At 26.2% G+C, this 24,660-nt stretch overlaps 2 protein-coding genes across 29 annotated transcripts; one reads left to right on the top strand and one right to left on the bottom strand.

The window, feature by feature from the left end:
• Positions 1-3,360: 3,360 nt before the first annotated feature.
• LOC124954187 (inositol hexakisphosphate and diphosphoinositol-pentakisphosphate kinase 2) lies at positions 3,361-22,609 on the bottom strand. Of its 26 annotated transcripts, none has more exons than XM_047506720.1 (30): positions 22,357-22,609; positions 22,138-22,245; positions 17,328-17,528; positions 17,108-17,248; positions 16,859-16,949; positions 16,516-16,682; positions 16,120-16,412; positions 15,840-16,034; positions 15,682-15,768; positions 15,426-15,614; positions 15,229-15,326; positions 14,769-14,906; positions 14,315-14,344; positions 13,486-13,720; positions 13,213-13,421; positions 12,922-13,148; positions 12,683-12,819; positions 12,463-12,577; positions 12,064-12,303; positions 11,815-11,931; positions 11,475-11,650; positions 11,218-11,366; positions 10,370-10,417; positions 7,696-8,046; positions 6,460-6,690; positions 5,888-6,149; positions 5,504-5,595; positions 5,327-5,438; positions 4,875-5,237; positions 3,361-4,674 (listed from the first exon to the last, which is right to left on the bottom strand). In XM_047506720.1, exons 1-30 carry the CDS (start codon positions 22,387-22,389, stop codon positions 4,227-4,229), a joined length of 5,283 nt encoding a protein of 1,760 aa, XP_047362676.1. In that variant the 5' UTR covers positions 22,390-22,609; the 3' UTR covers positions 3,361-4,226. The 26 variants fall into 26 exon arrangements, with proteins under 26 accessions (XP_047362676.1, XP_047362679.1, XP_047362672.1 ...); XM_047506723.1 differs by having other exon boundaries at positions 6,460-6,648; XM_047506716.1 differs by lacking the exons at positions 22,138-22,245; positions 22,357-22,609 and adding exons at positions 17,860-18,024; positions 20,837-21,011; positions 21,137-21,367 and having other exon boundaries at positions 6,460-8,046.
• Positions 21,371-24,371, top strand: LOC124954191 (mitochondrial thiamine pyrophosphate carrier). Of its 3 annotated transcripts, none has more exons than XM_047506734.1 (6): positions 21,371-21,646; positions 22,527-22,799; positions 22,895-23,056; positions 23,177-23,329; positions 23,394-23,596; positions 23,702-24,371. In XM_047506734.1, exons 3-6 carry the CDS (start codon positions 22,937-22,939, stop codon positions 24,147-24,149), a joined length of 924 nt encoding a protein of 307 aa, XP_047362690.1. In that variant the 5' UTR covers positions 21,371-21,646; positions 22,527-22,799; positions 22,895-22,936; the 3' UTR covers positions 24,150-24,371. The 3 variants fall into 3 exon arrangements, with proteins under 3 accessions (XP_047362690.1, XP_047362689.1, XP_047362688.1); XM_047506733.1 differs by lacking the exon at positions 21,371-21,646 and adding an exon at positions 22,010-22,456; XM_047506732.1 differs by lacking the exon at positions 21,371-21,646 and having other exon boundaries at positions 22,010-22,799.
• Positions 24,372-24,660: the final 289 nt, after the last annotated feature.

Below are 24,660 nucleotides of genomic sequence, written 5' to 3'. Positions count from 1 at the left end.
GTTATATCCGAAAAGTGCGAAATAACATCTTTTACACCGTGTGTGAATTTCGTATCCTCCTTGAAACCATACCAGTGGGCGTGGCCGAACCATGAGCGGGATGTACGTTTATTGGTTAAGAACTTACGCTTGCGTAGTAACTCGACGTTTTTATTAGACCACGTTCATCCTTTCAACTCTAATACGACGTTTGCTATTGGTTAGGAGTCGAGTAATAGGCGTGTCGATTATTATTGTTCTTATTTCAATCCTTCGCAATAAAATCGAAGAATTTTCGGTCTGCAAAAGAGGGATGAAATATCAGTGGGAATTATCGATCGTCTAATATTATTAGAAAGATGGACAGTGATTTGTCAAAGATCTTGTTCTTTTTTGTTTTTTTCCTTTGTTTTACGTAATTAATTTCTAAGTATTCTATTTTCTTTTTTTTCTAATTCGATCTTAGCAAAATATTCTATAAAAAGTTATAATATATAACGCGTTACAATTAATTTAAGTAACGTGTGAGATTTAACTATATAATATTATAATAGGATTTATTAAGTGGTTGATTTAGCAGTTTTTCCGAATGAACGGACTGTAAATCTTTTATATCGACATCTGACATGCCACGTGCGTCCCTTTAAAATCTTTTCAGTCGAAGACCAGTTCTAAATTGATATCTTAAATCAGATATAATATTACATATTACATAGAAATATTATTGGTATATAATTAATATATCTATGAAACGTGTTACAACCCAGATATAAATAGAATATAGAACAATTTAGATATAACGATAGTTAGGTGAATATTTATCAAATAAATAAATAGTACAAGATTGAAGCTAAAATTTTAAGATCGTATTATTATGATACATAATTGATCTAATTTAACAATTAATGTCGACTCGAACGTATATTTAACATGTGTAAAATATCTATTTTATTTTATTTTTATATCTAAATTAATAAATAAAAATCACTGAAATTGATTCTAATTCTTTTTTACATCAAAAGTAAAAGATAAATTCACTTTTGTCAGGTTCGTTTACGCGGATAAAGCGATAACAGGACACGATTTAACAAACGGATGAACTTCTTGAAGGGCACATCAAGCACGTGCAACCTTCGTCATTTATTCGAGGGGAATCCATGGTTCATGGTAAAGTAAGGGCAATGCAACATATTGTTGTCGAAGAACGATCGAGTCACCGTCGATCTCTTCGAAAACACAAAGGGGAATATCCGTACGAATTAATTAAATAGATATTAGCGGACTCACTTGACATGAGCTCGTCCCTTTCCAATATGTATAAACATAACGACCCATTTTACCGTATCGAATCGCGTTAGCTCGGAAAGTGCTTGCTTTTGTTATGGGGGTGCATATAATTAACAATTCGTGTGGTTCTTTCAAATAACTCACTGCATCTATACTATACTGTATTAACGTTTTCGTTACGCTTTTGCATTAATTTTATTAACAATGTGTTTTTTCATTGTTTGTGTTCATCGTTTATGTTCATAATTAAATTAAAATCATTATTAAAAGATGAAAATGTTCAAATCGATAATATTAAATACTAGTAATAGAAATTTTTTTAACAAAAGATTTTCCATTTGCTTTTCATCTTAAATTATCAGAAAGAAGATATATAAGATATTAATATAATTTTGCGAATGAAATAATGAATCTCGTTGCACCTGATTATTATTAAGGATTAAATGAAACGATAGATCATACATAACGTGTTTGAGCTGGGTTTCATACGTCTTCAATGTCGGCCCTGGTAATATGCACTATATCCATAACTGCAAGCTGACGCTTTGGATCAATGCTACGAGCGTCGGCGCCGAAAAGCCTCGATCCGAATTCTGATGTGCGTTTCCAGAACAAACGATGGCAAATGGAAACTCAAATATTAACGTATTTGTTTTTTACCAAACTTTTACGCACCTTTTCTCTACTATCTTATCCCTCTCTATAAACATTGTATGATTTACATATAAAGAAATCTATTATATTTTCTATTATAAATGACATACAAAATATATAGTGGCCATAAATAATATTTTGAGACATCTCGAACAAATATTTATTATTTGTAAAAAAAAAGAAAAGAAAAAGAAAAAAACGATCCGTAAGAAAGAATCGAAGAAAATTTAGAAAATATTTAACTTGGATATTTGTATATCTAGAAATACATCGAATCAGATAATTAAATATTTAGAGAAGAAAAGTCTCAAAATAAAAAAAATCTCTTCAGATATTTCTATTGATATCTATAAATACATCGAATTTGAATGAGACATTTGGAACGCGTAACTGGATATTAGCGGATTATTATTGGGTAACACCCCTACAATTGAAAAAATTCGGATAAATCGGGACAAACATAAGGGACGATGTAAACGAGACGCAAGGACAATCGCATAAGTATACCCCGCAGTGCACGTGTTCCTTTGATCTGATTTTCTTGCTACTCTAACAATAGAAACAGAGAACCCCGCAAAAGGGGTCACGCCTCTGTCCGAAATTATGCGACTTCGTCATGGGGGTTTTACCGTTTCGATGGTTATTACATAGATTCGTTACAGTATCCCGTTAAATAGGACGACATCAATACCAACTTTTCACCTAATTTTAGTTACGATTTAAAGATCCATATTTTAGATCAATCAACGTACCTATATATATATATATATATATTCAGGGATATATTTCAAAGAGATGAAAAAATGAGAATACATTTATTTATTTATTTATTTATTTATTTATTTTCCTCGTAGATATTTTATTTCATTTACATACATATTTTGATATTCCTCTGATATTTTATTATTATATTTTACATCTATACAAATACGCGTTGAAGATGGTTCACTATTTTTTTTTCTTCTTTCATCTAATATTAATTGAAATAATTGTTCACGATTATTATAAATGGCGTTTCTATGCATATTTTATTAATATCATTGTTTATTTTTTCTTTTTTTTCCATTTAATTCCGAAGCTTAGAAATAATTTTAAGTCTTCTAAAAAATTAAACTAATAAGTATAGACATAATGTGTTAAAAAAAAATAAAATTTTAATTATAAATTAGTTAATTAAGATTTGTTATTAACGAAGAGAAATTTGTTTGTTAAGGCCGTTTACATATGGTGAACTATTGATTATATATATTGATAAAATAGTAACTGAAATATCCATATAATAAATTAAATATTTACTGTAAGGAGAAATCAATTCCATGCTATCTAATCACAGATATTACTTGTACGCCTTAAGTACTGGACTGCAATCAATTATCTGCATATTTCCACAGTTTTAAATATATATGGCTATACCTATATATATATATATATATATATATGTATATATATATATATATATTTTTTTTTTATGCTATCTAATCCTTGCACTTTACTTTACAATAAGAAGTTTAAAACATTTATAACAAAAATATTTTATTTCACATCTCTCTCTCTCTTTTTTTTCTCTCTCTCTCTCTCTCTCTCTCTATCGTTTCATATTTATTTCATTTATTATGGAAATCTTGTTTTAAAAGAAGATTAATAACAAGATGTAAGAAAAAATATTACTGCAAACATTTAAGCGCACAAGGATTTTTACATTCTAAATAAATATTTATAAATACATAAACGCAGTTATACGAAAATAATAACGAACTAATATAAGTTATATTTGATAAGTATTTTTAAGTCATCAAGAGATTAAGTCATTAAGAGATTCTTTTCTCTTTTCTTTTTTTACTGTTTTTACATTAATTACCATTCTAAACAATAACAATATAATGCAACGAAATGTAACAAGACTGATATCTGATATAAATCATATACTTACGGAATTGTTTTAAAATTTAAATGAAAAATTTTTATCGCAAGAAATTATTACATATATAATATATTTCTTTTTATATACGATAATTTTTCACTTTTACTTTGGTGCAATTAGGTGGGATTAAGTACTCATATGTTTTGCATGTATTATTTAACATTCATCAATTTAAAATCAGGAGATATTATTTATATATCAGATAATATTCATAAAAGTATAATATCTATTCGTTTAATGATATCTATTAAAAGTCATATAACATAAAACACATATAGAGTATCCAGAAAAATATAGAGTTAAAATTATTACTCCGTTTCCTTTTATCCTATTAAAATTTTCTAGAATTATTGATAAAATATATAGAATACAGATATTAGAGGAACTATTCGTTCTTTTTATCCTGTATGTCAAATCCAATAGTTACACTAGGGCTATCTGTTAAACTACTAGCCATAGTTAGGATCGGTTCTTTTTGAGTTTCTGTACATGAGGTAGAAGGATCTGACTTGGTTGAGCTTAATTTCCATTTCTCCAAATCTTTATCCGTCATTGCTGAGAAGGAGCTTTCTTTAGATTTGACAGATTTAAAACTGAAATTTGTATCAGATTTAGCAACAAAAGTTTTTGGCGTAGACACGCTTTGCGATCGTGAAAAATTCTTTCTTTTATGCCTGGTCTCTTTATTTCTGTGAGTTGGGCCTCTCTCTGTATTAGTAGTTTCCATTTTTTGCAATGTAAGTAATTTATTCTTATCCGTAGATGAACATGCACTGCTAGGCTCTTTAATTCTAACATCGTCGTCTGATATTTCCATACTCTCAACGCGAAATCTAAATAAACAATAAAATATTTATTATTTTTATTTCATTTATGAATTTTCTAGGACAATTTTAGACGCATAAAACTAACTTAATTAAATGGAACATTTTCGAGTGTTATATGATGTTTAGCATCACAGCACGTAAATTAATAGATATGTATGTGAATAAAAAAAATATTCTGCATATAAAATTTATTAGAGAATATTTACCTTCCTATTTTTTTATAACCAACAGTTGATTTTGTCGCATTAGGATTTTCTACTTGTTCGAATAACAATTTAACATCCTGCTTTTTCTGTGCTTCGGTTTGACGCAACGTTAATGTATGTTCTTCGTCGTCATCAACCGTATCAACAGGAAGATCATCCGATGAAACAACTGTCTTTTGAGTAGTACTCGTATAAGATGGACCTTTACGGATTTGACCGTCTTCGTTACTATAATAATCTGTATATGAAACACTACCACGACCTTCGTGATTCTCTTGATCTATATTCATACAAAAATCATTGAAATCAAGATCAAGACCCGGAGTTGTGGGAAACTTTGGGGCTCCGCTGTACGATGGTGCTCTATGTATATAACATTAAGATTTATTTATCCTATCCTGATAAAAAATTTATCTACGATATTTTAAATATAAATATTTACACATACTCACCCATCGTTACTGATTAAACTGATAGACATACTGCACTCTCCTGTTGATGTTGGTGCAGGGGATGATGGTTCGGAAGATAGAAATGATTGTGGTTCGCTACTCCATCCTGTACCTAAAGTTAATGTTATAAAAAATAATTATTCTTTTATGATTGACATTATAAAAATATATACTTACTATTTGGACTTGTGGGTGATGGTTGATTTCTGATGTCACAGGTATCTCCATCACCACAGGATTTGTATTGAATTGGAGTTGGTGTGATATACCTATTACAAAAATATGTAGTGGCACAAATACATATTTAAATAAAATAAAATAGAATTATATATATATATATATATATATATATATATATATATATATATATATTATACATATATAATATATTAATACATAGTTAAAACAATGTAAGTAATAAAATGTGTATATAACTATAGAATATAAGAAATGCATCGTCATGATTAAATACATAATTGATATATAATATTACATAATTCAATAAAATAATATATATATATGAAGTAACTTAAATAAAAATAAAAAAAATTCAATACTCACAAGGGTACATTATTTAATTTCTTACAGTACCTGACGGCTTCCAAGTCAGAAGATTGGTACTCGCGACTAATGCCTCCTACATTAAGATTCGGATTGACTGAGCCCCCAGGTGATGGATATTTTGGAGGTGAAGAAGCAGGAGTTCGAAACAAAGGTGCACTCGTCATCATTTCAAGAAATGAATCCAATTGACGCAAAGACAATGCATTATGAAGTGTTTCCAATGGTCTTATCGGAGGAACGCCGCCAAAACCTTCTATTGCTATTAAAAGTAAAAAAGAAAATATTTCGTTATATATTTTATATCACATCTTTCATTACATGTAGTATAAGTTTTCAAATATTAAGTAATATTAGAAAACATTTGATCAACATCAAATTAATTAATAAATAAGTACTTATCCTATTGTATTCTGTAGGAAAAACTTAATATACATTCTAGAGCACATAGTAATACTATTAAATAAAATTGTTCTTAAAATTATATATATACTTAGTATGTATATATATATATATATATACATATATATATATATATATATATATATATATATATATATATATATACTTACCAGCAACATGTTGCGGAATCATAGCATGTGATGGAATCATATCTTTAAGATTCGGAGCACTGGAAGATCCACTGATTACTGCAGTACTGAAGAGACTGTTTGCTGAGCCCGTCAATTTCTTGCTAACGTTATATCCCAGCAGCTTGAAATAACTCATCTGTCCGGAGATACTGTGACGGTGGCGCCTTGCTGTGCAGGTAGGGTCAGGTTGAATGATCGAAGGTCGTGTGTCTGGGGATGAGAAGGATCGTTGAGGCTGGAGTTGGGAAAATGGTGCACGTGGACACTTAGGCTCATGGTTATTTGATTTGCAATGAGAGGATTCATGGTAGTGACTATTGTTACTGTGAACATGACCATGCAGAATACCATTGTCTATCAAGTGCTGTGAGACATTTTGTTTTTTTGTATCAGAACAAGAATATCGCCTGCGATTCTGAGGACAATGGGATATGGAAGAACTATTGTTGCCAAGGTAATTATGAGGATCAGAATGAGATACTAAAACTTCTAAATTAAATCTTGTTATTATGTTTGGACATGAGTTTGATCTTCTCAATACATAAGAAATAGATTCCTCTGTTGGTGTTCTTTTAATTTCATTCAACATTGATAAATCCGTACCATGACTATCTCTTCTTAGATAGTGTCTTTGTGAAAAAATACAATTACACTTGGATGGTGATTCAGTAGGAGATTGCGAATTAGACGTTTGTTTATCTGGTGAAATGGGAATTAAATAATGCTTCTTATATATTTTCTGATTAGAGTGAGATGCAAGATGGACTAAAGAACACGAAGGATTTAGAAACTGACCACGATTTTGTGCGAGACTATCGGTCGAAGAAATTATGTCACAACAAGAAGAACATTGTGATAGATTTGGCGATAAGTTTTGCCATATATTAGCCAACGTATAACAGGAACAATTAAAGAATTTATGAGAAAGAGATCGTACAAAATAGGTCCTAAAGTTAGAACGTTCTAAAGGTGGAAGATCTCTGCTCTGTAAAATCAACTCAGAGACATTACAATTATAACAAAGACATCTCGTAGGGCAAGGTGATAAAGATCGTGACCGTTTAAAATCGTTAGTATTTTCAACTGGATTTGTAACATTAACAGTCGAAATTGTTGTTCCTATGGGACATAAATTATTATGAGAAGAGAGTGATAAAGAAGAAGAATTAACCATTGACGGAGATTCTGACATAGGATCAAAATCATTTGACTCACCATCCACTTTAATATTAGGTAGAATTATCTCTGTATGGAAACCTCCATGTGTTTTCTTGTTTTTCAATTGTTCCTGATTCACAGAAGAAAGATGATAGCTATCAAGATCTGACATTAATAGATCTTTCGGTGGAGATGGTGCACTTGTGTTTTTTTTATAATTATAATTGATAGGCGAAGCTAAAGGAATATCATGTACGGTTATCAAAGGAGGTGAAATTGGGATGGAAGTTTGAACACAAGGAATAGGTAATTCTGGTGAGCTAACTGAGTGTGGTAAAGCTATAGGCTGTCCCAGGTACACAGGCACATTCAAAGTGTTTTTATAGTAATTTGAATGTTCTGTTTTTTCTTTTTTTTTTGTTTTTGTTTTATACAGTTTTATTTTAATATAAATTTTTTGCATGATTGAAAATGAAATAATATTAATATGAAGTCATTAAATTTTATTATCAAGATTAGAGATGATGATGTTGCATTAGGACAAGGTACAAAGGAGGGAAAAAAGAAAGAAATAGACAATTAAAAACCCAGCACCAAAGAAGAAAGATAGATAAGCATTACTGTTGGCAGCAGTCTTTATATATGTATATTTAAATTGATAATTAATAAAAGATATTGAAATTTTATATTTTTTATGTTTATAAATAATTGAACTATTGATATTTGTCAAACAATTGAAATATTTGATATTTGAAAAATAATTAAACTATTTGATATCTTCTTTATAAGCATAATCAGCCGTAAATATTGTTTTTCTTTTTTTTTTTCTTTTTCTTTTTCTTTTATCAGAAGATTCACTGCCAAAATTAAAGTAAAAAAAATAGTAAGTGTAGTATGTATGCATGTCAATATTATGACACATAAGAAATACGATAACCATGCAACCAGCAAGCCAACCAAACATCAATAGTTATAATCAATAGTTATAATCAATATAATATCTACTACCATTTAATTTATTTTATAAACAATTTTTTTTTAAACTATAATAAATAATGATTCGTATCAAATATAGGATTGATAAATTATATAAATTTTTTAATTTACGAGAAGATACATAAATTGACCCAATAATAAAAACACAATTGTTAATAAACAAAACGTTAGTGCAATTATGTTTGAGAAGAGATATTAAAAGGAGACACAAGATAACAAAAATATAATTAGTAATAACAAAGACAGTAACAAGCAACAATTACGATTATGCATAAGAATATGATGGCAATTATTATAAATTATTAGAAATTAAAAAAAGAAAAAAAGAAAAAAAAAAGAAAAATAAAAACAGAAGAAAAATATTTTCTTCTTATTATAAGCGTTTTTTTTTTAAATTATTTTCATTAAATTATATCATGCCGTGTACTGATGATGTCTATTCATTTTATATAATAGAGCTGTATTTTATGTAAATATAAAGCACCATGAATAAATATTATATGGTATAAAAGTTATAAATTAATTTAGGAATCATTTATGAAATTAGGACAAAGGAATTAGGAAGACAACTACATGAACCACAACACACTATGCATGCATGGTTCAAGTAGTTGCCTAAATGAATTAGTTGGCTTCCACGCGCACAACTATCACTGAGCAAAGAGTTATTTCGAACTGCTGCCTACTTATTCTGATAAAATTTATAAGTGAACAGCACCATACCACACATTAAGAGTTATACTATAGTTGTACTCTAATTAATAATGTAGAAGTTCTCATACTGAAAATCAAAATCTTATGTATATACACAATAAATATAGATGTTTCTAAATAAAATATATAACATAAATAAAAAAATAGTTATTTTAAAACTTAAAAATAATTTATAATTTCTTTTTTATACGTGTACTTATTCCTATATATGGAAAGTAAAAAATAATATGTTAAATTTTAATATAAATCTAATGGAAAATGTGAATGTATGCATGTGTAATATATAGTAAGTATGTAAAAAAAAACATGATATCATAGTAAATGTAAAATCAAAGTATGTAATAAAAAATAAAAGAAAGTCCTTCTACAAGATGTTTAATGTAATTTCCTTTTGTTAAGACTACTGCATGAGATATTTTAAAATTAATTCTATTGTTTGCAAAACCTACCTGTATGTGCAGACATACTTTTTTTTTCTTTTTTTTTTTTTCTTTTTTTTTTCTTTTTTTTTTCTTTTTTTTTTTTTTTTTTTTTTTTTTTTTTTTTTTTTTTTTTTTTTTTTTTTTTTTTTTTTTTTTTTTGAACAACTTATGAATGTTCTATTTAAAGTAAATTATTTGTCATAAAATTAATAATGTCTAGCAGAAGATTCTTTTCTATTCTTAAATCTATTGTCTGTATGGCATATGATCTATATAATTATAAACAAAATAATACATAATTCACAGAAAGAATATAATATATTAAGATAGATCATTAAAAATAATACACTTTAATATTTAAATTATATTTGAATATGAAAAAAAAAAAAATAACAATTATATAAATTTCATTCATTTTATTTTCCATACTCAAATGTAAATTAAATATTAAAGTGTTTTATTTCTAATGGTCCATTCTTATATACAACATATATTGATAGAAAATGAAATTGTTGTTCATTAAATGTTGTTGTAATGACTATACTAGTACTATACACAATGATTTACGAAGATAACGAGAGGAAGGTAAAATGACATACCTTCTTTGTTGACCGCGTCCAAGCTCTGATACTGCAGCTTGTCCGCAGCTACAAAATAAGACATAGGAACACACAAGACATTGTCACATCAATGTCAAAAAATGTTATATAATCCAAAAAAATAATTAAAAATAAACCTATTTTATTTAAATTCGTTTCGAATAATTCCTGATATTTTTTCTTCTCAAATATTCGTTTTATATCGTTAAGAATAGAAATAAATCATCTCTGCCTAATATGTATATATCTAATCTATAATTTACGCGTACGATATACTATCTATTATTATTATTATAGAAATTGATTATTGATTATGTAGCATATATAAAATCAATATTGTAAAAAAATTGTTAATTTTATTGATACTTTATATAATATTTTTTTAATGTCTTGATCATTATAATGAACTATTATAATAAAATCTATTTAATTGTAATAATTATAGAGACAATTGTATGATTTGAATTTTAAAATATCTATATATAATATTTATAATATATATATATATATATATATATATATATATATATATATATCATATTATTAAAAATACATAATTTACAAGAAATTTTCTCTAATTGATTTTAAATATAGACAACATGAGTACACACAAAATTTGTGATGTGCAAAAACATGAAAAATGTGTAACAATTAATATTCATGCAGTAGTTATATATCACAAATTCGTTAAATTTTTTTACCATTAAAAGAGCATCGCACTATTATTGTGATATGAATGAAAAATTGATTATTCAAATATCGGTAGAAAAAAATTTATAAAAATTGATCGTGAATATCCAATGTTATAAAACAAATTATACTGCAAGCATTATATTAAAAAAGCTTACCCTTTTCGGCCTTTTCTTGATGTTGATGATCATAACTTCGAGCACGTGGTTCCACCATAACACTTGCTTCTCTTTCACGTCTCTGTCTTTGACTAGCTGCTAATTGACTACCAAGTCTTGCGGCTTCATGGCCAGCGACTGTTCTTGAACTTTAAAAGAACAATCGTTATTTCAATTAAAAACAATGATGAACATTTTCAAGGATAATCATTTATGTATATATAAATTAGAAAAAAAAAAAACAGAAGAAAACCAACTTGATAATACGCATTACATGCCTAATCGGAATAGGTGCGGAACTTTGTAAAAATCCACTATCATATGGTTCATCCATCATATTAGGATCCAAGTCCATCATATCGATACCTCTACTAGTTGTAGGGCTATCTAATGTTGAATCTACGACATCATTTCCCACAGTAGGAGAAGTTTCCTTCAAATATTAAAAAAAAATTTTATGATTACTTATTTGCAATGAAATATCTATAGTTGTATAAATTGTCTTGAAAAATAAAGCACGAATTGACAGTTTTTATAAATTAATTCTTATAGTAATAGGATCTTATGAACATCCTATACATGAATTAAATAACATACAGTTTGTATTTGTGGATTTATTATTTCATCCTCTAGAATGCTTAATTCAGTGTCTTCCTCTTCTATGCGTGTACTGCATTGTGATACACTATCCTGTCCAGAGCCACCACTTTCTCCCTTAAATTAAAGCAGAAAAGATACGAAATTATATTGATACTTTTTTGATGATATTAAAAAAAAAAGATAGATAGATAGATAGAGAGAGAGAGAGAGAGAGAGAGAGAAAAGAAAAAAAGCAATGCCATTTACCATGTTATGACTACTCTCATTGCGAGAATGTGGTCTAAACCCTGGTCCAGGTGGTAAATTTTTCTGAACACAACAATTAACACCAGGACTGAAATGTAGTTCAACGTGAAATCGTTCTTCTGAACTAGGATCTTTGGTTGGATCTTCATACAACATAACTACAATTTGTGACATGTAATTTAATTCAGAAACCATGCTGACATACTCCATGGCTCTTCTCCATTGTTCATCTTTTACTACCTATTATTATAGGAAATAGAAAACATTTTATTTTTTTTATTAATATTATTTAAAAAATTTTATATGTATATATATATAAATATGTAATGGATGTTAATTTAACAGTGAAATATACATATACACAAACTTATTATTTAAGCATGCATACGTATCACTTACATCAAGCAAGCCACCATAACGCAAGACGGTAAGCAAAGAGTGTACGTGACTTTCGCTTGTAAAATATAGTCTCGTACGTACGTGTCGACCAGGACTTGAAACACCATGGGAATATCTATAAACAGTAGAAATTATTATAGAAAACTTAATCAAAGTTATATAATAATTTTTATCAAAATTTTATATATATATATATATATATATATATTCTTTCATATACCTTGGATTTAATCTATTAACTGTTTCTTCTCCTGACTCCTCAATATTTCTCTGTAAATCAGCTCTTATTTTTTTTAAAAGAGGCGTACAAATACCTTGACCTATTGTAAGCTTTTCTTGTACAGTTAATCCATATTCCTATTACAAAAAAAAAAAAAAAAAAAGAAAAAAAAATGATTCAATATATATTTATAATAGTAATATATAATTAAAATAATATATATATTTTTGAATAGTTACCTGAGGTATAACAATATCTGCAAGATATTTCGCATAAATATATAATTCTTCTGCATGATCAAATTGTAAGGTATGATTATTATGCTGTAAGTCATATTTAATACAATCGTAAATATCTGGAATTTTGGATATATCAAATCTTTTGTTTTTTGTACAAAAGTCTTTTTCTATTTTTCCCCAACGACGTCCCATTAATTCCCACGTTTCTCCATGATAAAGTATTGCATCTGAAATAATAAAAATTATTTATCTTGCAAGCAATATTTATAAAAAAAATGAAAGTGCATGTACCTTTTGTCTTCGGATCATCCTTTTTTATGCGTACAATATCCATAAGTTTTTGAATCAGTGCATGAACATGTTGACAACATTTAACAGGATTTTTAACAAAATCCATGGCTGCATTAATACTTAATGCATTTCCTGGATTAATTTGTTCTCGATCCTCACGAGTGAATTCTCTGTCTTGTTGTAATAATTCGTGTAAACGAGTTTTAACCCTGCAAAATATATTTTATTTATTAGTATGTGTATATTATATAAATGATAATATTATGAACTTACATATTTTGATATTTGCTACTATCACAATCGTTATCAAGCAGTCCATTTGTGTTTGCACTTTTAACCATTTGCACTAAAATTGGCGTAAGTTCACCCTCTAATGCAAGTAATCCCTTTGCAAAAGCAGCTGCAGTCATCTGAACTCTTCCTTCATCACTAGCATATATTTTTAAATCATGACGAAATGTAGAATGAAGACGAAGTAAACCTAATCCTTGAGCTCCAGCATATTCACCTATATAAAACATAATTGATTCATTAATGATCATGCTTTCAATAAAATTGTTGTACATATATATATATATATTTTTTTCTTTTTTTAATAATCATATTCATAGACAATGATCATATTTTTTATTTTATTACTGAAATATACTATAGTTTGATAAAAACATGAGTTATGTAGTTAAATCATACACGAACCATTATGTTAAAAAAAAATTGTATGTAACTAGTTCTAATAACAAATTTTGAAGTATGTCGATTTTAAAATATTATTATAAAATAATTAATTACATAAGAATGGTACACGTAATTTAGATGACCATATGTGAATAAAAACCAAATACTCTGTGTTATGAAAGAAAAGCATTTAGCATAGTTATATACTTCCATTATTAAAACACATAATGCTGAAAACAATGCCACGTAATAATAATATTTATCTTATTGTATAAATATTTTATTATAAAAAAATTAAAAACATATTCTTTATAAGAATATTCTATTGGTGGCATTGATTTTGCGGGAAGCTATTTCTAAGCATAACAATTATATGTAATATCTACATACAACTACAAACAAGCATGGGTACAGAATAAAAAGTTACCGTGATTTGGTAACATCTCTGTGTCTTCCTCTGAAATAATATTCAAAATTATCTATGAATCAATATTTGTATCATAGAAAAATATTATCTCTCATAATTAATAATGAAGGCATTAGAGTTATAGTAATTAATATATAATATTTTATATACATATATATTTAATAATGTTTTATGAATTGATATTAATGGTGAATATAGAAAAAAAAAAAAAAACAAAGAAAAAAATCGATGTATAATATAACTACTGTTCATGTAAAAAAGTTAAATAATATAACTATGTACACACAACAAACTTTTTCAACATTTGCTTCAATCCAGTAATTCCATATTTATATGAGCATGTATGGCTAAAGTGCAGGAAAATAATAAAAATTCATAAATAATATTTTCGATATTATATATTCAACTTAATAAATAAGCATATATGATGAGCAAATGAATATACGATACGAACCACTAAGGTGTCTACCTTGACCACCAGGGTACATGCAGCGAAATATTCTTCCTAGTTCTTCGGCTTGAATACGTCCAGCTGGTGTTAATTCACCGCCCCATTTAAGTATTAGAACAAGAGATGGTTCTCCTAGTCGATCTAATATATAAAAAAAAAGAAATTTATAAAGTAATATTGATGTTCTATTGATTATATAAGACGATATCAAAGAACTTAAATACGAACTATTTGTACTACAATACATAAAATTATTTCAATGTTTATATATCACTTTGTTAATAATATTTGAGCTAGTGATTATGATATTTTGTCTCTTTCTCTCTCTCTCTCTCTCTTATATATTATTCTTAAAATTGTTTTGATTATCTATACCACTTTCATAATCACGGACTTATGTAGAAGAGATATAAAAACGTATAATATTTCTACCTAAGTGACATAATGAATAAAAGAAGCATACTATGATTGTTACCATCGTCGGAAGAACTTCCCCTTGGTCTTCCACGTGGTTGATACTTCATTTGTACTTTACGATTTATGCCAGAGAAATGACCATACCTACATAAACATTATATTATAAATTATAATTTCAAATAATGATTATAGAATCAAAATTCTTTGAATAGAAAAAAAAGAAAAATTTATACTATTACTTACATTTCTAGTACACTTTTTAATTGTTCTAATTTTCCTTGCTTCTCTTCTAATTCAGGACCTGCTGCACGATGCTGTATTTCTGCTAACAAACTACGTGCAGTATCCAATATTTCTTGTAATTGTTTTGGTCGTTTCAATTTTACATGACCATGTTTGTAACCATCATACTTTGCAAATATCTCGAAAAATCTGTCAAATTTATTTGTTTATTGATACTATTGATACAATGTTAGTGATAATATTATGATATACTTACTTAGGATGACGAACTTCTACTTTCATTTTTTGCTTTGGTGTTCTATCACCATGCCTTATGACTGCCACAACGCAACGTAATTCCATCCTAAAAAATTAAATATTTATTATACGTCTATATATTTATTGTCCATAAATATAATTAAAAATAGAATGTACATTTTGCCAAATGTAGTTGGTACTATAGGTGGATCATCTAACTGAAATGGTACACTCCATGGAATATGTAAAGTTGGTGCTAATTCTCTTAATATCATATTTCCCAATATCTTTGCACAATCATCATAATATTTATTGGAATTTTTTACAAAACTAAATCCATTAACATCACAAACAAATGACTGTCCATTTGCTCTATAAATATTACAATTATTATTATAAAAAAAAAAAAAATAATGAAAAAATATTTATATGATAAAATATTTATTCGTATAAATACCTTAATAAATCAAAACCACAAACTGTTTGTTTAAAGGCCAAGCAAACTTTTCTACTTATTAATTTCTCAGCATTACTCAATATAACAGGATAACGAATTTCTTTGCCTTCTGAATCTCTTTCAACTTTACCATCTAATGCTGGACTTTTTCTAGCTTCTGCATGTGCATAATCAGGTCCAACAGTATATACTTTTACATCTGTACCATCAGTGGGCATAAAATCTTCATAAATATAAGAGCCTGTTTTCCGAACTCGAGATTCTGGAGAGTACACACTACTACGGCTTCCTATCTATATTAAATATATATAAAATATTTATGAATTATTAATATGTATTATAAATTAAATTACATCAAGATTGTTGAATTATATATATATATATATATATACGTACTTTTCTAAATAATCTTTGACTACCTCCACCAGCAGATGTTGGATAATAAATATAAATGTTATGATCTTCAGCTGATACAGGCTTCTCCACGAAAGGTTTGTTAAAAATAACTCCATTGACCTCAACATGATCCTCGGATTCAACTAACTCGTGATCTGGAAAGGGTTCTTTGTTTTTTGCATGTCAAAAACTGTATATTTACATATAAATACAATATAAATAATATTAATAATGCATAATAGTATAAAATAGGATAAAACAACAATGGTAACAACTTAAAAAGAAAAAATAAATTTAAAGCATGTAAAAGTAAAATATAAGCACTAGGTAAAATGTTACTCACGTTTCGGATCAGCAGAATCTCTATCTAATACAGCATACCGTGGAATTTCTATACCCTCACTTTCCAGTATAGCATAGACTCTTCTACGATCCTAAATAATATAAATTCTATTAAAAGATTTTTTAAGAGAAATAGAATACATATGTTTATTATTATTCTTTATCAAATAATTTTATTTTTTATATTAAGTTTATATAATAGAATTTTATTTGAAGATAAGAGATTTTATAAACATATATATTTACTTACTTGAATGTCATATTGCATTGGAAGATTATTAATTATGAAAGGATTTCGAAGATCTGCATAATTAATAGCTTTATCAAGAGGAAATCCTTTGCTATGAAAACTTATTAAACAATCAACTATAGGCCAATCTTCTACTGATTCCTATGAAATAAGAAACATATGATTTCACTTATATTTATGAAGATATGTCTTGAAAAATATGTAAATTAAAAAATATTACTTTTAAAATAACTTCTTCTGGAAATACAACAATCTTAATATATTCAAACTCTTCAAGTCGTGTTAAAATTTCTTTCATCGGTTTACTCTGAGATTTTTTAGCCATTGCACATATGCCAACCAGAACTTGTTTCCCTTCTCCTTCAAGATCAGTACCTCCCATACACGCATCATCATTACCACACCCTTCTGACAGTTCGGCCTATAACATAAAAATAAATATTTAGGATATTTTAATATATATATAGAAAAAATACTTAATTGTAAATTAAAAAATAAAAAAATACGTAAATATATGTATATGGATATATGTATGTGCATGTTGTGTGAAAAGCAAGCAACGTTATTTAATAACATTTCAGCATAGCTTTATAAACAGAGAATGGTTCTATTATATAAATATATTTAAAAACATAATATCTATACATTAATATAAATATTAATACATTGCTAACTGTACTACAAGCTTGTTTATTATCTGCCAATGCTACTGAAATAAATTTTCTATAAAGATTGTCTTAAACAGTGCTCACCCAGTACGCCTTTAGACAGGTCAAAAAGCTGGGTTCGTCACCAGTATTTTGATCGAGGCTAGTTTCATCATATCGTGGACTATTACTCATTCTATTATTTATTTTGATTATTCTTTTCCACTTAATTACATAAGAAATTTACAGGTTGATCACATGTGTTATTGCCTACATAAAAAGGAAAACATATGTCTGTCACAGAACACTATCTGCTTTCCTTTCAAACTTTCATGTGCATGTGCAATGATTAAAACATGCGATATTACTATAATCTAATGATTTATATTTTAGTATATGTTAAAATATTAATCTGATTAAATCACGTAAGTATTGATAATTTATACATAAAACATATTTTAAGAACAAAATAGAAATATATTGAACTGAAGGACATAGAAGGTTACTAAACAAAATAAGTATTACTATAAGCTATATCAAGTATATTTTATAATGTGTATATATATGTATATATATAAAGATATATATATATATATATATATATATATATATATACATATCTTCTATTTTTTCATTTAAAAGTAAAAAAGTAAATATAAATAAGAATACCATTAAAATCAAACAATAATATATTATATATTAATAATATTATATATTAATAATATAGTAGTTTTGTTTAAAAATGGTCTTATTTATAGGAACATGTACATCTTAAAATTAGTATAATGCATTGATATGTGATTGAAATAAGCAGAATCTCATTATTAAATTGCATATTTGCAACCTACAAAACATTCATCGCAGTAACAGCAATTATCCAAATCAGTAACATCTTGAATGCCTGATATTGATTCGGCGTCTATTCCATGGTTGTAATAACGCCATTTTTTTAAACGCCACCAATCCTTTAGCCACGTCCATTCCATTATTTTTTATTCAGAAAAGCTTTTTCACCAATCCACAGATAATTTTCAAATATAGTATTTTTTTCCAAGAATAAAAATTTTATTTCTTGAAATGTTTGGATACTATTCAACAATTCTTGCGTTGTTAAAAAACTTTTTTATATATTTGTAACACACACTTAAAATAAGTTATAATAAATTTGATACACATAGGTAGATTGAAATTGACGTGTATTGGAATGTTTTGTATATTAGCCAAAAATAAAAAAAACTATATATAATAAGTATTAAATCATAAAACAATATTTATTTATAATAGTTTCAAAAGTAAATAGTTTCCACGTTTTAACAAATATTAAATTGATAATAAAAGATAGTTTACTTGGTTATTTACTCACTCACTATATGTATAGTTAGAACAGATCACTATCATATGACTTCATTCTTCTGAGAATTGAAGAAAGTTTTTGTATTTACTTTATACCTTTATCTATTTATTATTATTATCTTATTTCTTTTAATGATTTTATTTTATCAATCTTTAGTGTTATATTTAAGTTTCTATTTTATATATGTCATTAAAAACAGTTATTTTTAAACTTAATTTAATCAAAAAAAAATTTTCCTTGTTTTATCTATTAATTTAATATAATCTTTATAAGTTAAATATTACTTCATTTTAATGTAACTTTAAAAGTTGTATTAAAAGCATTCCATAAATTTTTTTTAATAGACATGATTGTAAATATAACCATGTTATAATTAAAACATTCGAACACTTCGATATTATTACGATTGTCGAGAAGTAGACGGTAGATCGTACACGATCAATGTAGTACTAATCCATGATTCAGCTAATAACACTCTTACTATTACTATAGTTCTATTTATCATTAGATGGTAATGGTGTGTAAAATACAACAGAATGAATTATTATGTAAAATGATAGCAGATACAATTTGTAATTATACAGTTGAGTACATATGGCAGATGCTTTATGAAAAGTATACTAATAATATTTTTTAATGAGATGAAGATATGTAACTCATTTCTTCTATTGTTTAATAAATGAAAGAAGCACAAGTACCAACGAAAGAAAAAGAAGTCAAATGATAATAGATATCAAGTATATTAGAAACATAAATCTTGGAAAAAATTATATTTATGTATTACTTATGATTATGAATTTATTTGTGTTGCATTACACACATATAGATTAAAAGTTCTGGAAATTTCATTATGTGTTATTCACAATTCATGAAATGAACATACCGTTGAAATATTGCAGTCATCAAATCTCTGCATTACTAAACTCATAGATCTGTTTAATTTCATTTTAAAGTTTATAATCATTATAAGCTAATGAAGATTAAATAGTCATTTTATATCTAGTTTACTTATGAAGCTTATCTATACTTCTCTTATAAGTAATTAGATAATATTTTTCGGTAAGAGATATCTCTTTATAGAAATGATAACATCGATATAATATTTTTATAGATTGAATGTTTCTAACAGACATTTAATATATTAAATAATTTCTGATCTTTTACAAGTGCCGGGATATGTATACAAATGCTTTAAAATAACTGTCTTAGTAGGAAAACTTTAACTACATTGATACATGAATATTCTTCAAATAAGTAAATATGATAAAGGCTTTATCTATCTTTGCTAACTATACAAATATCATAAACCTTGGTTATTAATTCAAAAGTACATAATACACACTGATAACAGAAAAAATAAAATGAGATACGTATTTTAACATGCCACTCTTAAAAACTGTGTATTATAATTAATTTAGTATATAACAGAAAAATAAAGTTACACGAATTATGATTTATATATATGTATGCTTTACTGTATTGAGATAGACAAAGTTAATGTTATATATATATATATATATATATATATATATATATATATATAAAATTTTGACTTTTTGAAACTAATAACATATAATTCTACAAGCAAATCAAATGAATTAAATATGTTACATTCTTTTTATAATACATAACATATATTAGTAGACATCACGCATTTAACAATTACAAGAGCAAATACATGTTATAAATAATGCAAATTTAAATTATAATCGAAATAAAAAACTCTACCATCATTATTAGCCAATATGGTTCTGCTTCATTATCAATAATGTATACTTCAGGAAATACTTCAGAAGTTGAAACGATAGACATAGAAGGATTTATAGTTTCCATTGTAAGAATAAAGTTGAATATACAGTTATTCATACATATTATAGATCATACATCAATTCATATAGATTTACTGTAAAAAAATATGTAATTCCAATTTGTTTATAAATTTAAATCTGTTGTTTTATTACAATGTTTAATATTAAAGTTAGTGCATGCATAGATAATAAGTTAATTAGAGATTTAATATAAAAATACCTGATAGAAATAAAAAAATAGATGATATTGCTCAAAAAATATTGATAATATAATTGTAAAATCAATTCATTTAGTTTCTATGTTACTATTATTTGATAAATATATATATGATATTTGTACTGTATAGCAGTTTTCCATTAGTAAAATTTGATATCTTGATAATAATAACACTATGGAATACACTATGGAAATTTTTTTCAATGAATACTTTTTTATATAGCACTATAATGAAAAAATGTAAAGACTTCAACTAAAACCACGCATGAACATGCTATGCATAAAATAACCAAAAATACAAAGTGAGTAGTGGGTATTCTATTTTTGGATGATTGGACACTCCCTAAGTGAACACTGTTCATTATGTTGTGAATTTTCGCTGTGTAACAAGCAATAAATAATAAAAAGATCTACATACATTAAAAAAAATATATTTTTATATAATGTTTGTTATAAGTGTTACATATAAATATGGAGATTACATTATTAAATTATCTCATGTTTTTACTCTTTGTAAGTATAAATATATTTTTACATAAATTAATTTACAAATTAGCATTATATAAGTTTTATTCTTTTTAATACCTATATACTGAAAAAACTGAATGCATAAAATATATTTTTAATAATTTAATACCAATCTAAGATGGCTGTTTATATATTTTTATCTTATATTTTCATATTGTATACTTATTTTAATCCTCAATAATAACAAATATAATATTTATTTATTTATTCATTTGATATTAAGATATTTTAATTTATAATCTTTAAACAAATAAATATAATACTAAAAGACTAAAAACACTGTGACATATAAAAAAAACATGAAATGCAAATAATAAACAAATTTATCTATTACATGCGCAACAATAAAAAACAAAATTCTACTATAGTAGTGATTAAAATAACCACATTTTTTCACAATAACCACATCATTTTTATTAAGTGAGATTATCTAAGTGAATATTAAAATTTAGTATATCATAATAATTATTGCTTACTCTTTTTGATGATCGATAAATAGAAGATGCAACAGGGCCAATAAGATTAGATTGTACAGAATTGATATCGCCTACATAAAATATAGGTCGGCTTGCACTCCGTAGACCCTATAAAAGAGTTATTGAAAAAAACATTATATTAATATTTTATTTTATGTTAAAAAGATATATATTTCACTGAAAAATTTGTATTGCAAATATATGTTAACATTTACTTGCCTGATAACCATGTTCCAATTCAGTGTAAGACATGTCAGATGAAGTTTCATTGATAAAAAAGACTGCACTACTTATCTTAGATAATTTAATTATCAAATAAGTACGTTAAACATCAACTAACTCGTTTTACTTATTTACCGAAGATTTTACAGTATCTATTTCGTTCGTAGTGGGACCACCGGTATAACAATGGAATTGCCAATCAATGTGGATGCGTTCCACAATTAGGTTATGTTATACAGAATGTGTCTTTGTGATCACATAAGAAAAAGAGAATATGAATAATACATATGACAAAAACAAGTACTATTAGTTTGAAATAATTTTAATTGAAAATACATTTATTTAATTGATGATAATAAATATGAAAATACTATAATATATTAATAAAATATCCTCGTTTTTATTTTTATTATCTGGAATTACAGTAATGTTTATAAACTGTAAGTATTGTAGTCTAAAAATATTTAACAAAAGTATTATTCTTTAAAATGGAGAAGTGATAATATATTATTTTTTAATTTTTAATAAATACAAGAAATTAAATTAAGAATCATGGCCATTATATAACGAACATTTAATGATTACATTTTCAATGGCTAAAGAAAATAATAGAGATCATGCTATTGCGGGAGCTATTAGTGGATTTCTTACACGTTTCACTTGTCAGCCCTTGGATGTTGTAAAGATAAGATTTCAGGTAATATAAAGATTATAATATTATGATAATATATAAATATTCATATCGTGCGTATATATATATATATATATTTTATCTCATAAAATCATTAAATTATTTACATTTTATATTTTTTTATAGTTGCAAGTAGAACCTATAGGGCAACATCATGCTAGTAAATATCAATCTATTTTCCAAGCATTTTGGTTGATATTAAAAGAAGAAGGAATATTTGCATTATGGAAGGGACATATGCCTGCTCAATTATTATCTGTAGTTTATGGGACAGGACAGGTAAAATATAATGTTAAATATAACTAGAAATTATAATTGAAAGAAAAAATTGATGTCATTACAGTTTTATTCTTACAATGTAATTATGGAATTTTCTGATAAATACTCATATTTAAATGAAAGGAAATATTTGACAAATTTTGTGGCTGGTGCAAGTGCTGGAAGTATCGCTACCATTGTATCTTTCCCTTTTGATACTATTAGAACAAGATTAATAGCTCAATCTTACAATTGCAAAGTATATAAAGGTATATTACACTCATGTAGGTGAGTTTATTAAAACATATTTAATTACATTTTAATGTAATTAAAACAAATTATATACGTAATCTATTTGTTTTAATTTAACATGTGTTTATGTTTTATTCACAGTACCATTCTGCATAAAGAATCACCAAAGGTCTTTTTTTCTGGAATATCACCAACTTTATTACAAATTGCTCCACATACTGGTTTACAATTTTTATTTTATAAATATCTTGTAGATATCTATAAAAAGTATTTTAAAGAAACTGAAACGAACTTTTACAATTCTATGATATCTGGTAGTATAGCTGGTTTAATGGCAAAAACCGTTGTATATCCAATGGATTTAGCACGAAAAAGACTGCAAATACAAGGTTTTGAATATGGTAGAAAAGAATTTGGTAGATTTTTTAAATGCAAAGGTTTGATAGATTGTTTAAGAGTAACGATAAAAGATGAGGGTGTAAAAGGTTTGTTTAAAGGTTTATTACCAAGTCAATTAAAAGCTGCATTGACGACAGCTTTACATTTTACTTTTTATGAACAAGCCTTATTAATTTTAAAGAATATATGACAATATTGATTTGAAAAAATAGATAACTAATGTTGTGTAATAAAATATGAATGAAACATTACTATTGTTACACCGTAACAATGCACTGATCAGCAACGATGCTCTCAAGATTTGATCTTTATTTTATTTATTATTTTAATGGTACAAATATATAAATAAATTAATAAAAAAAAAAAAAAATTACGATCAACTATTATAATTTTTTTTTTTACCGATCATTTACTGTGCTATTTTTTATCTTATAAAACAATTAAGGTAATCTCCAATACTTCACACATGCATATATATATATATATATATATATGTATTACGTCCCATAAGTTAGTCACGTGTATATAAAATATATAGACCAATCAGAAAGATGAGACTATGATAGATTGTTTTGATTGGTAGCAAATACGTATAATCATTGTATCATAAAGCATTTATTATATAAACTATACATAAATTTGTAATTTTTAATTGACACTTAGTATACCTTTTTTTTTTATACGTAATGTAGCTTTATTTT

Source organism: Vespa velutina, chromosome 14 (genome assembly GCF_912470025.1).
Source record: "Vespa velutina chromosome 14, iVesVel2.1, whole genome shotgun sequence".
In the NCBI taxonomy this organism is placed as follows: domain Eukaryota; kingdom Metazoa; phylum Arthropoda; class Insecta; order Hymenoptera; family Vespidae; genus Vespa; species Vespa velutina.
The sequence above is the reverse complement of the archived record's forward strand: the minus strand, read 5'-3'. Positions and strand labels throughout refer to the sequence as shown.

Excerpts from the sequence above, each read along its gene's own strand:
- LOC124954187 (XM_047506700.1), bottom strand. The coding sequence starts at position 22,389 with ATGTCTTACACTGAATTGGAACATGGTTATCAG. Across the intron at positions 8,047-10,369 it reads GGACGCGGTCAACAAAGAAG|AAAAAACAGAACATTCAAAT; the intron begins GTATGTCATTTT and ends CAAAAAAAAAAG. Across the intron at positions 5,238-5,326 it reads AGTTTAATCAGTAACGATGG|AGCACCATCGTACAGCGGAG; the intron begins GTGAGTATGTGT and ends TTATATACATAG.
- LOC124954191 (XM_047506734.1), top strand. The coding sequence starts at position 22,937 with ATGATTACATTTTCAATGGCTAAAGAAAATAATAGAGATCATGCTATT. Across the intron at positions 23,057-23,176 it reads TTGTAAAGATAAGATTTCAG|TTGCAAGTAGAACCTATAGG; the intron begins GTAATATAAAGA and ends ATTTTTTTATAG. Across the intron at positions 23,330-23,393 it reads TAGTTTATGGGACAGGACAG|TTTTATTCTTACAATGTAAT; the intron begins GTAAAATATAAT and ends ATGTCATTACAG.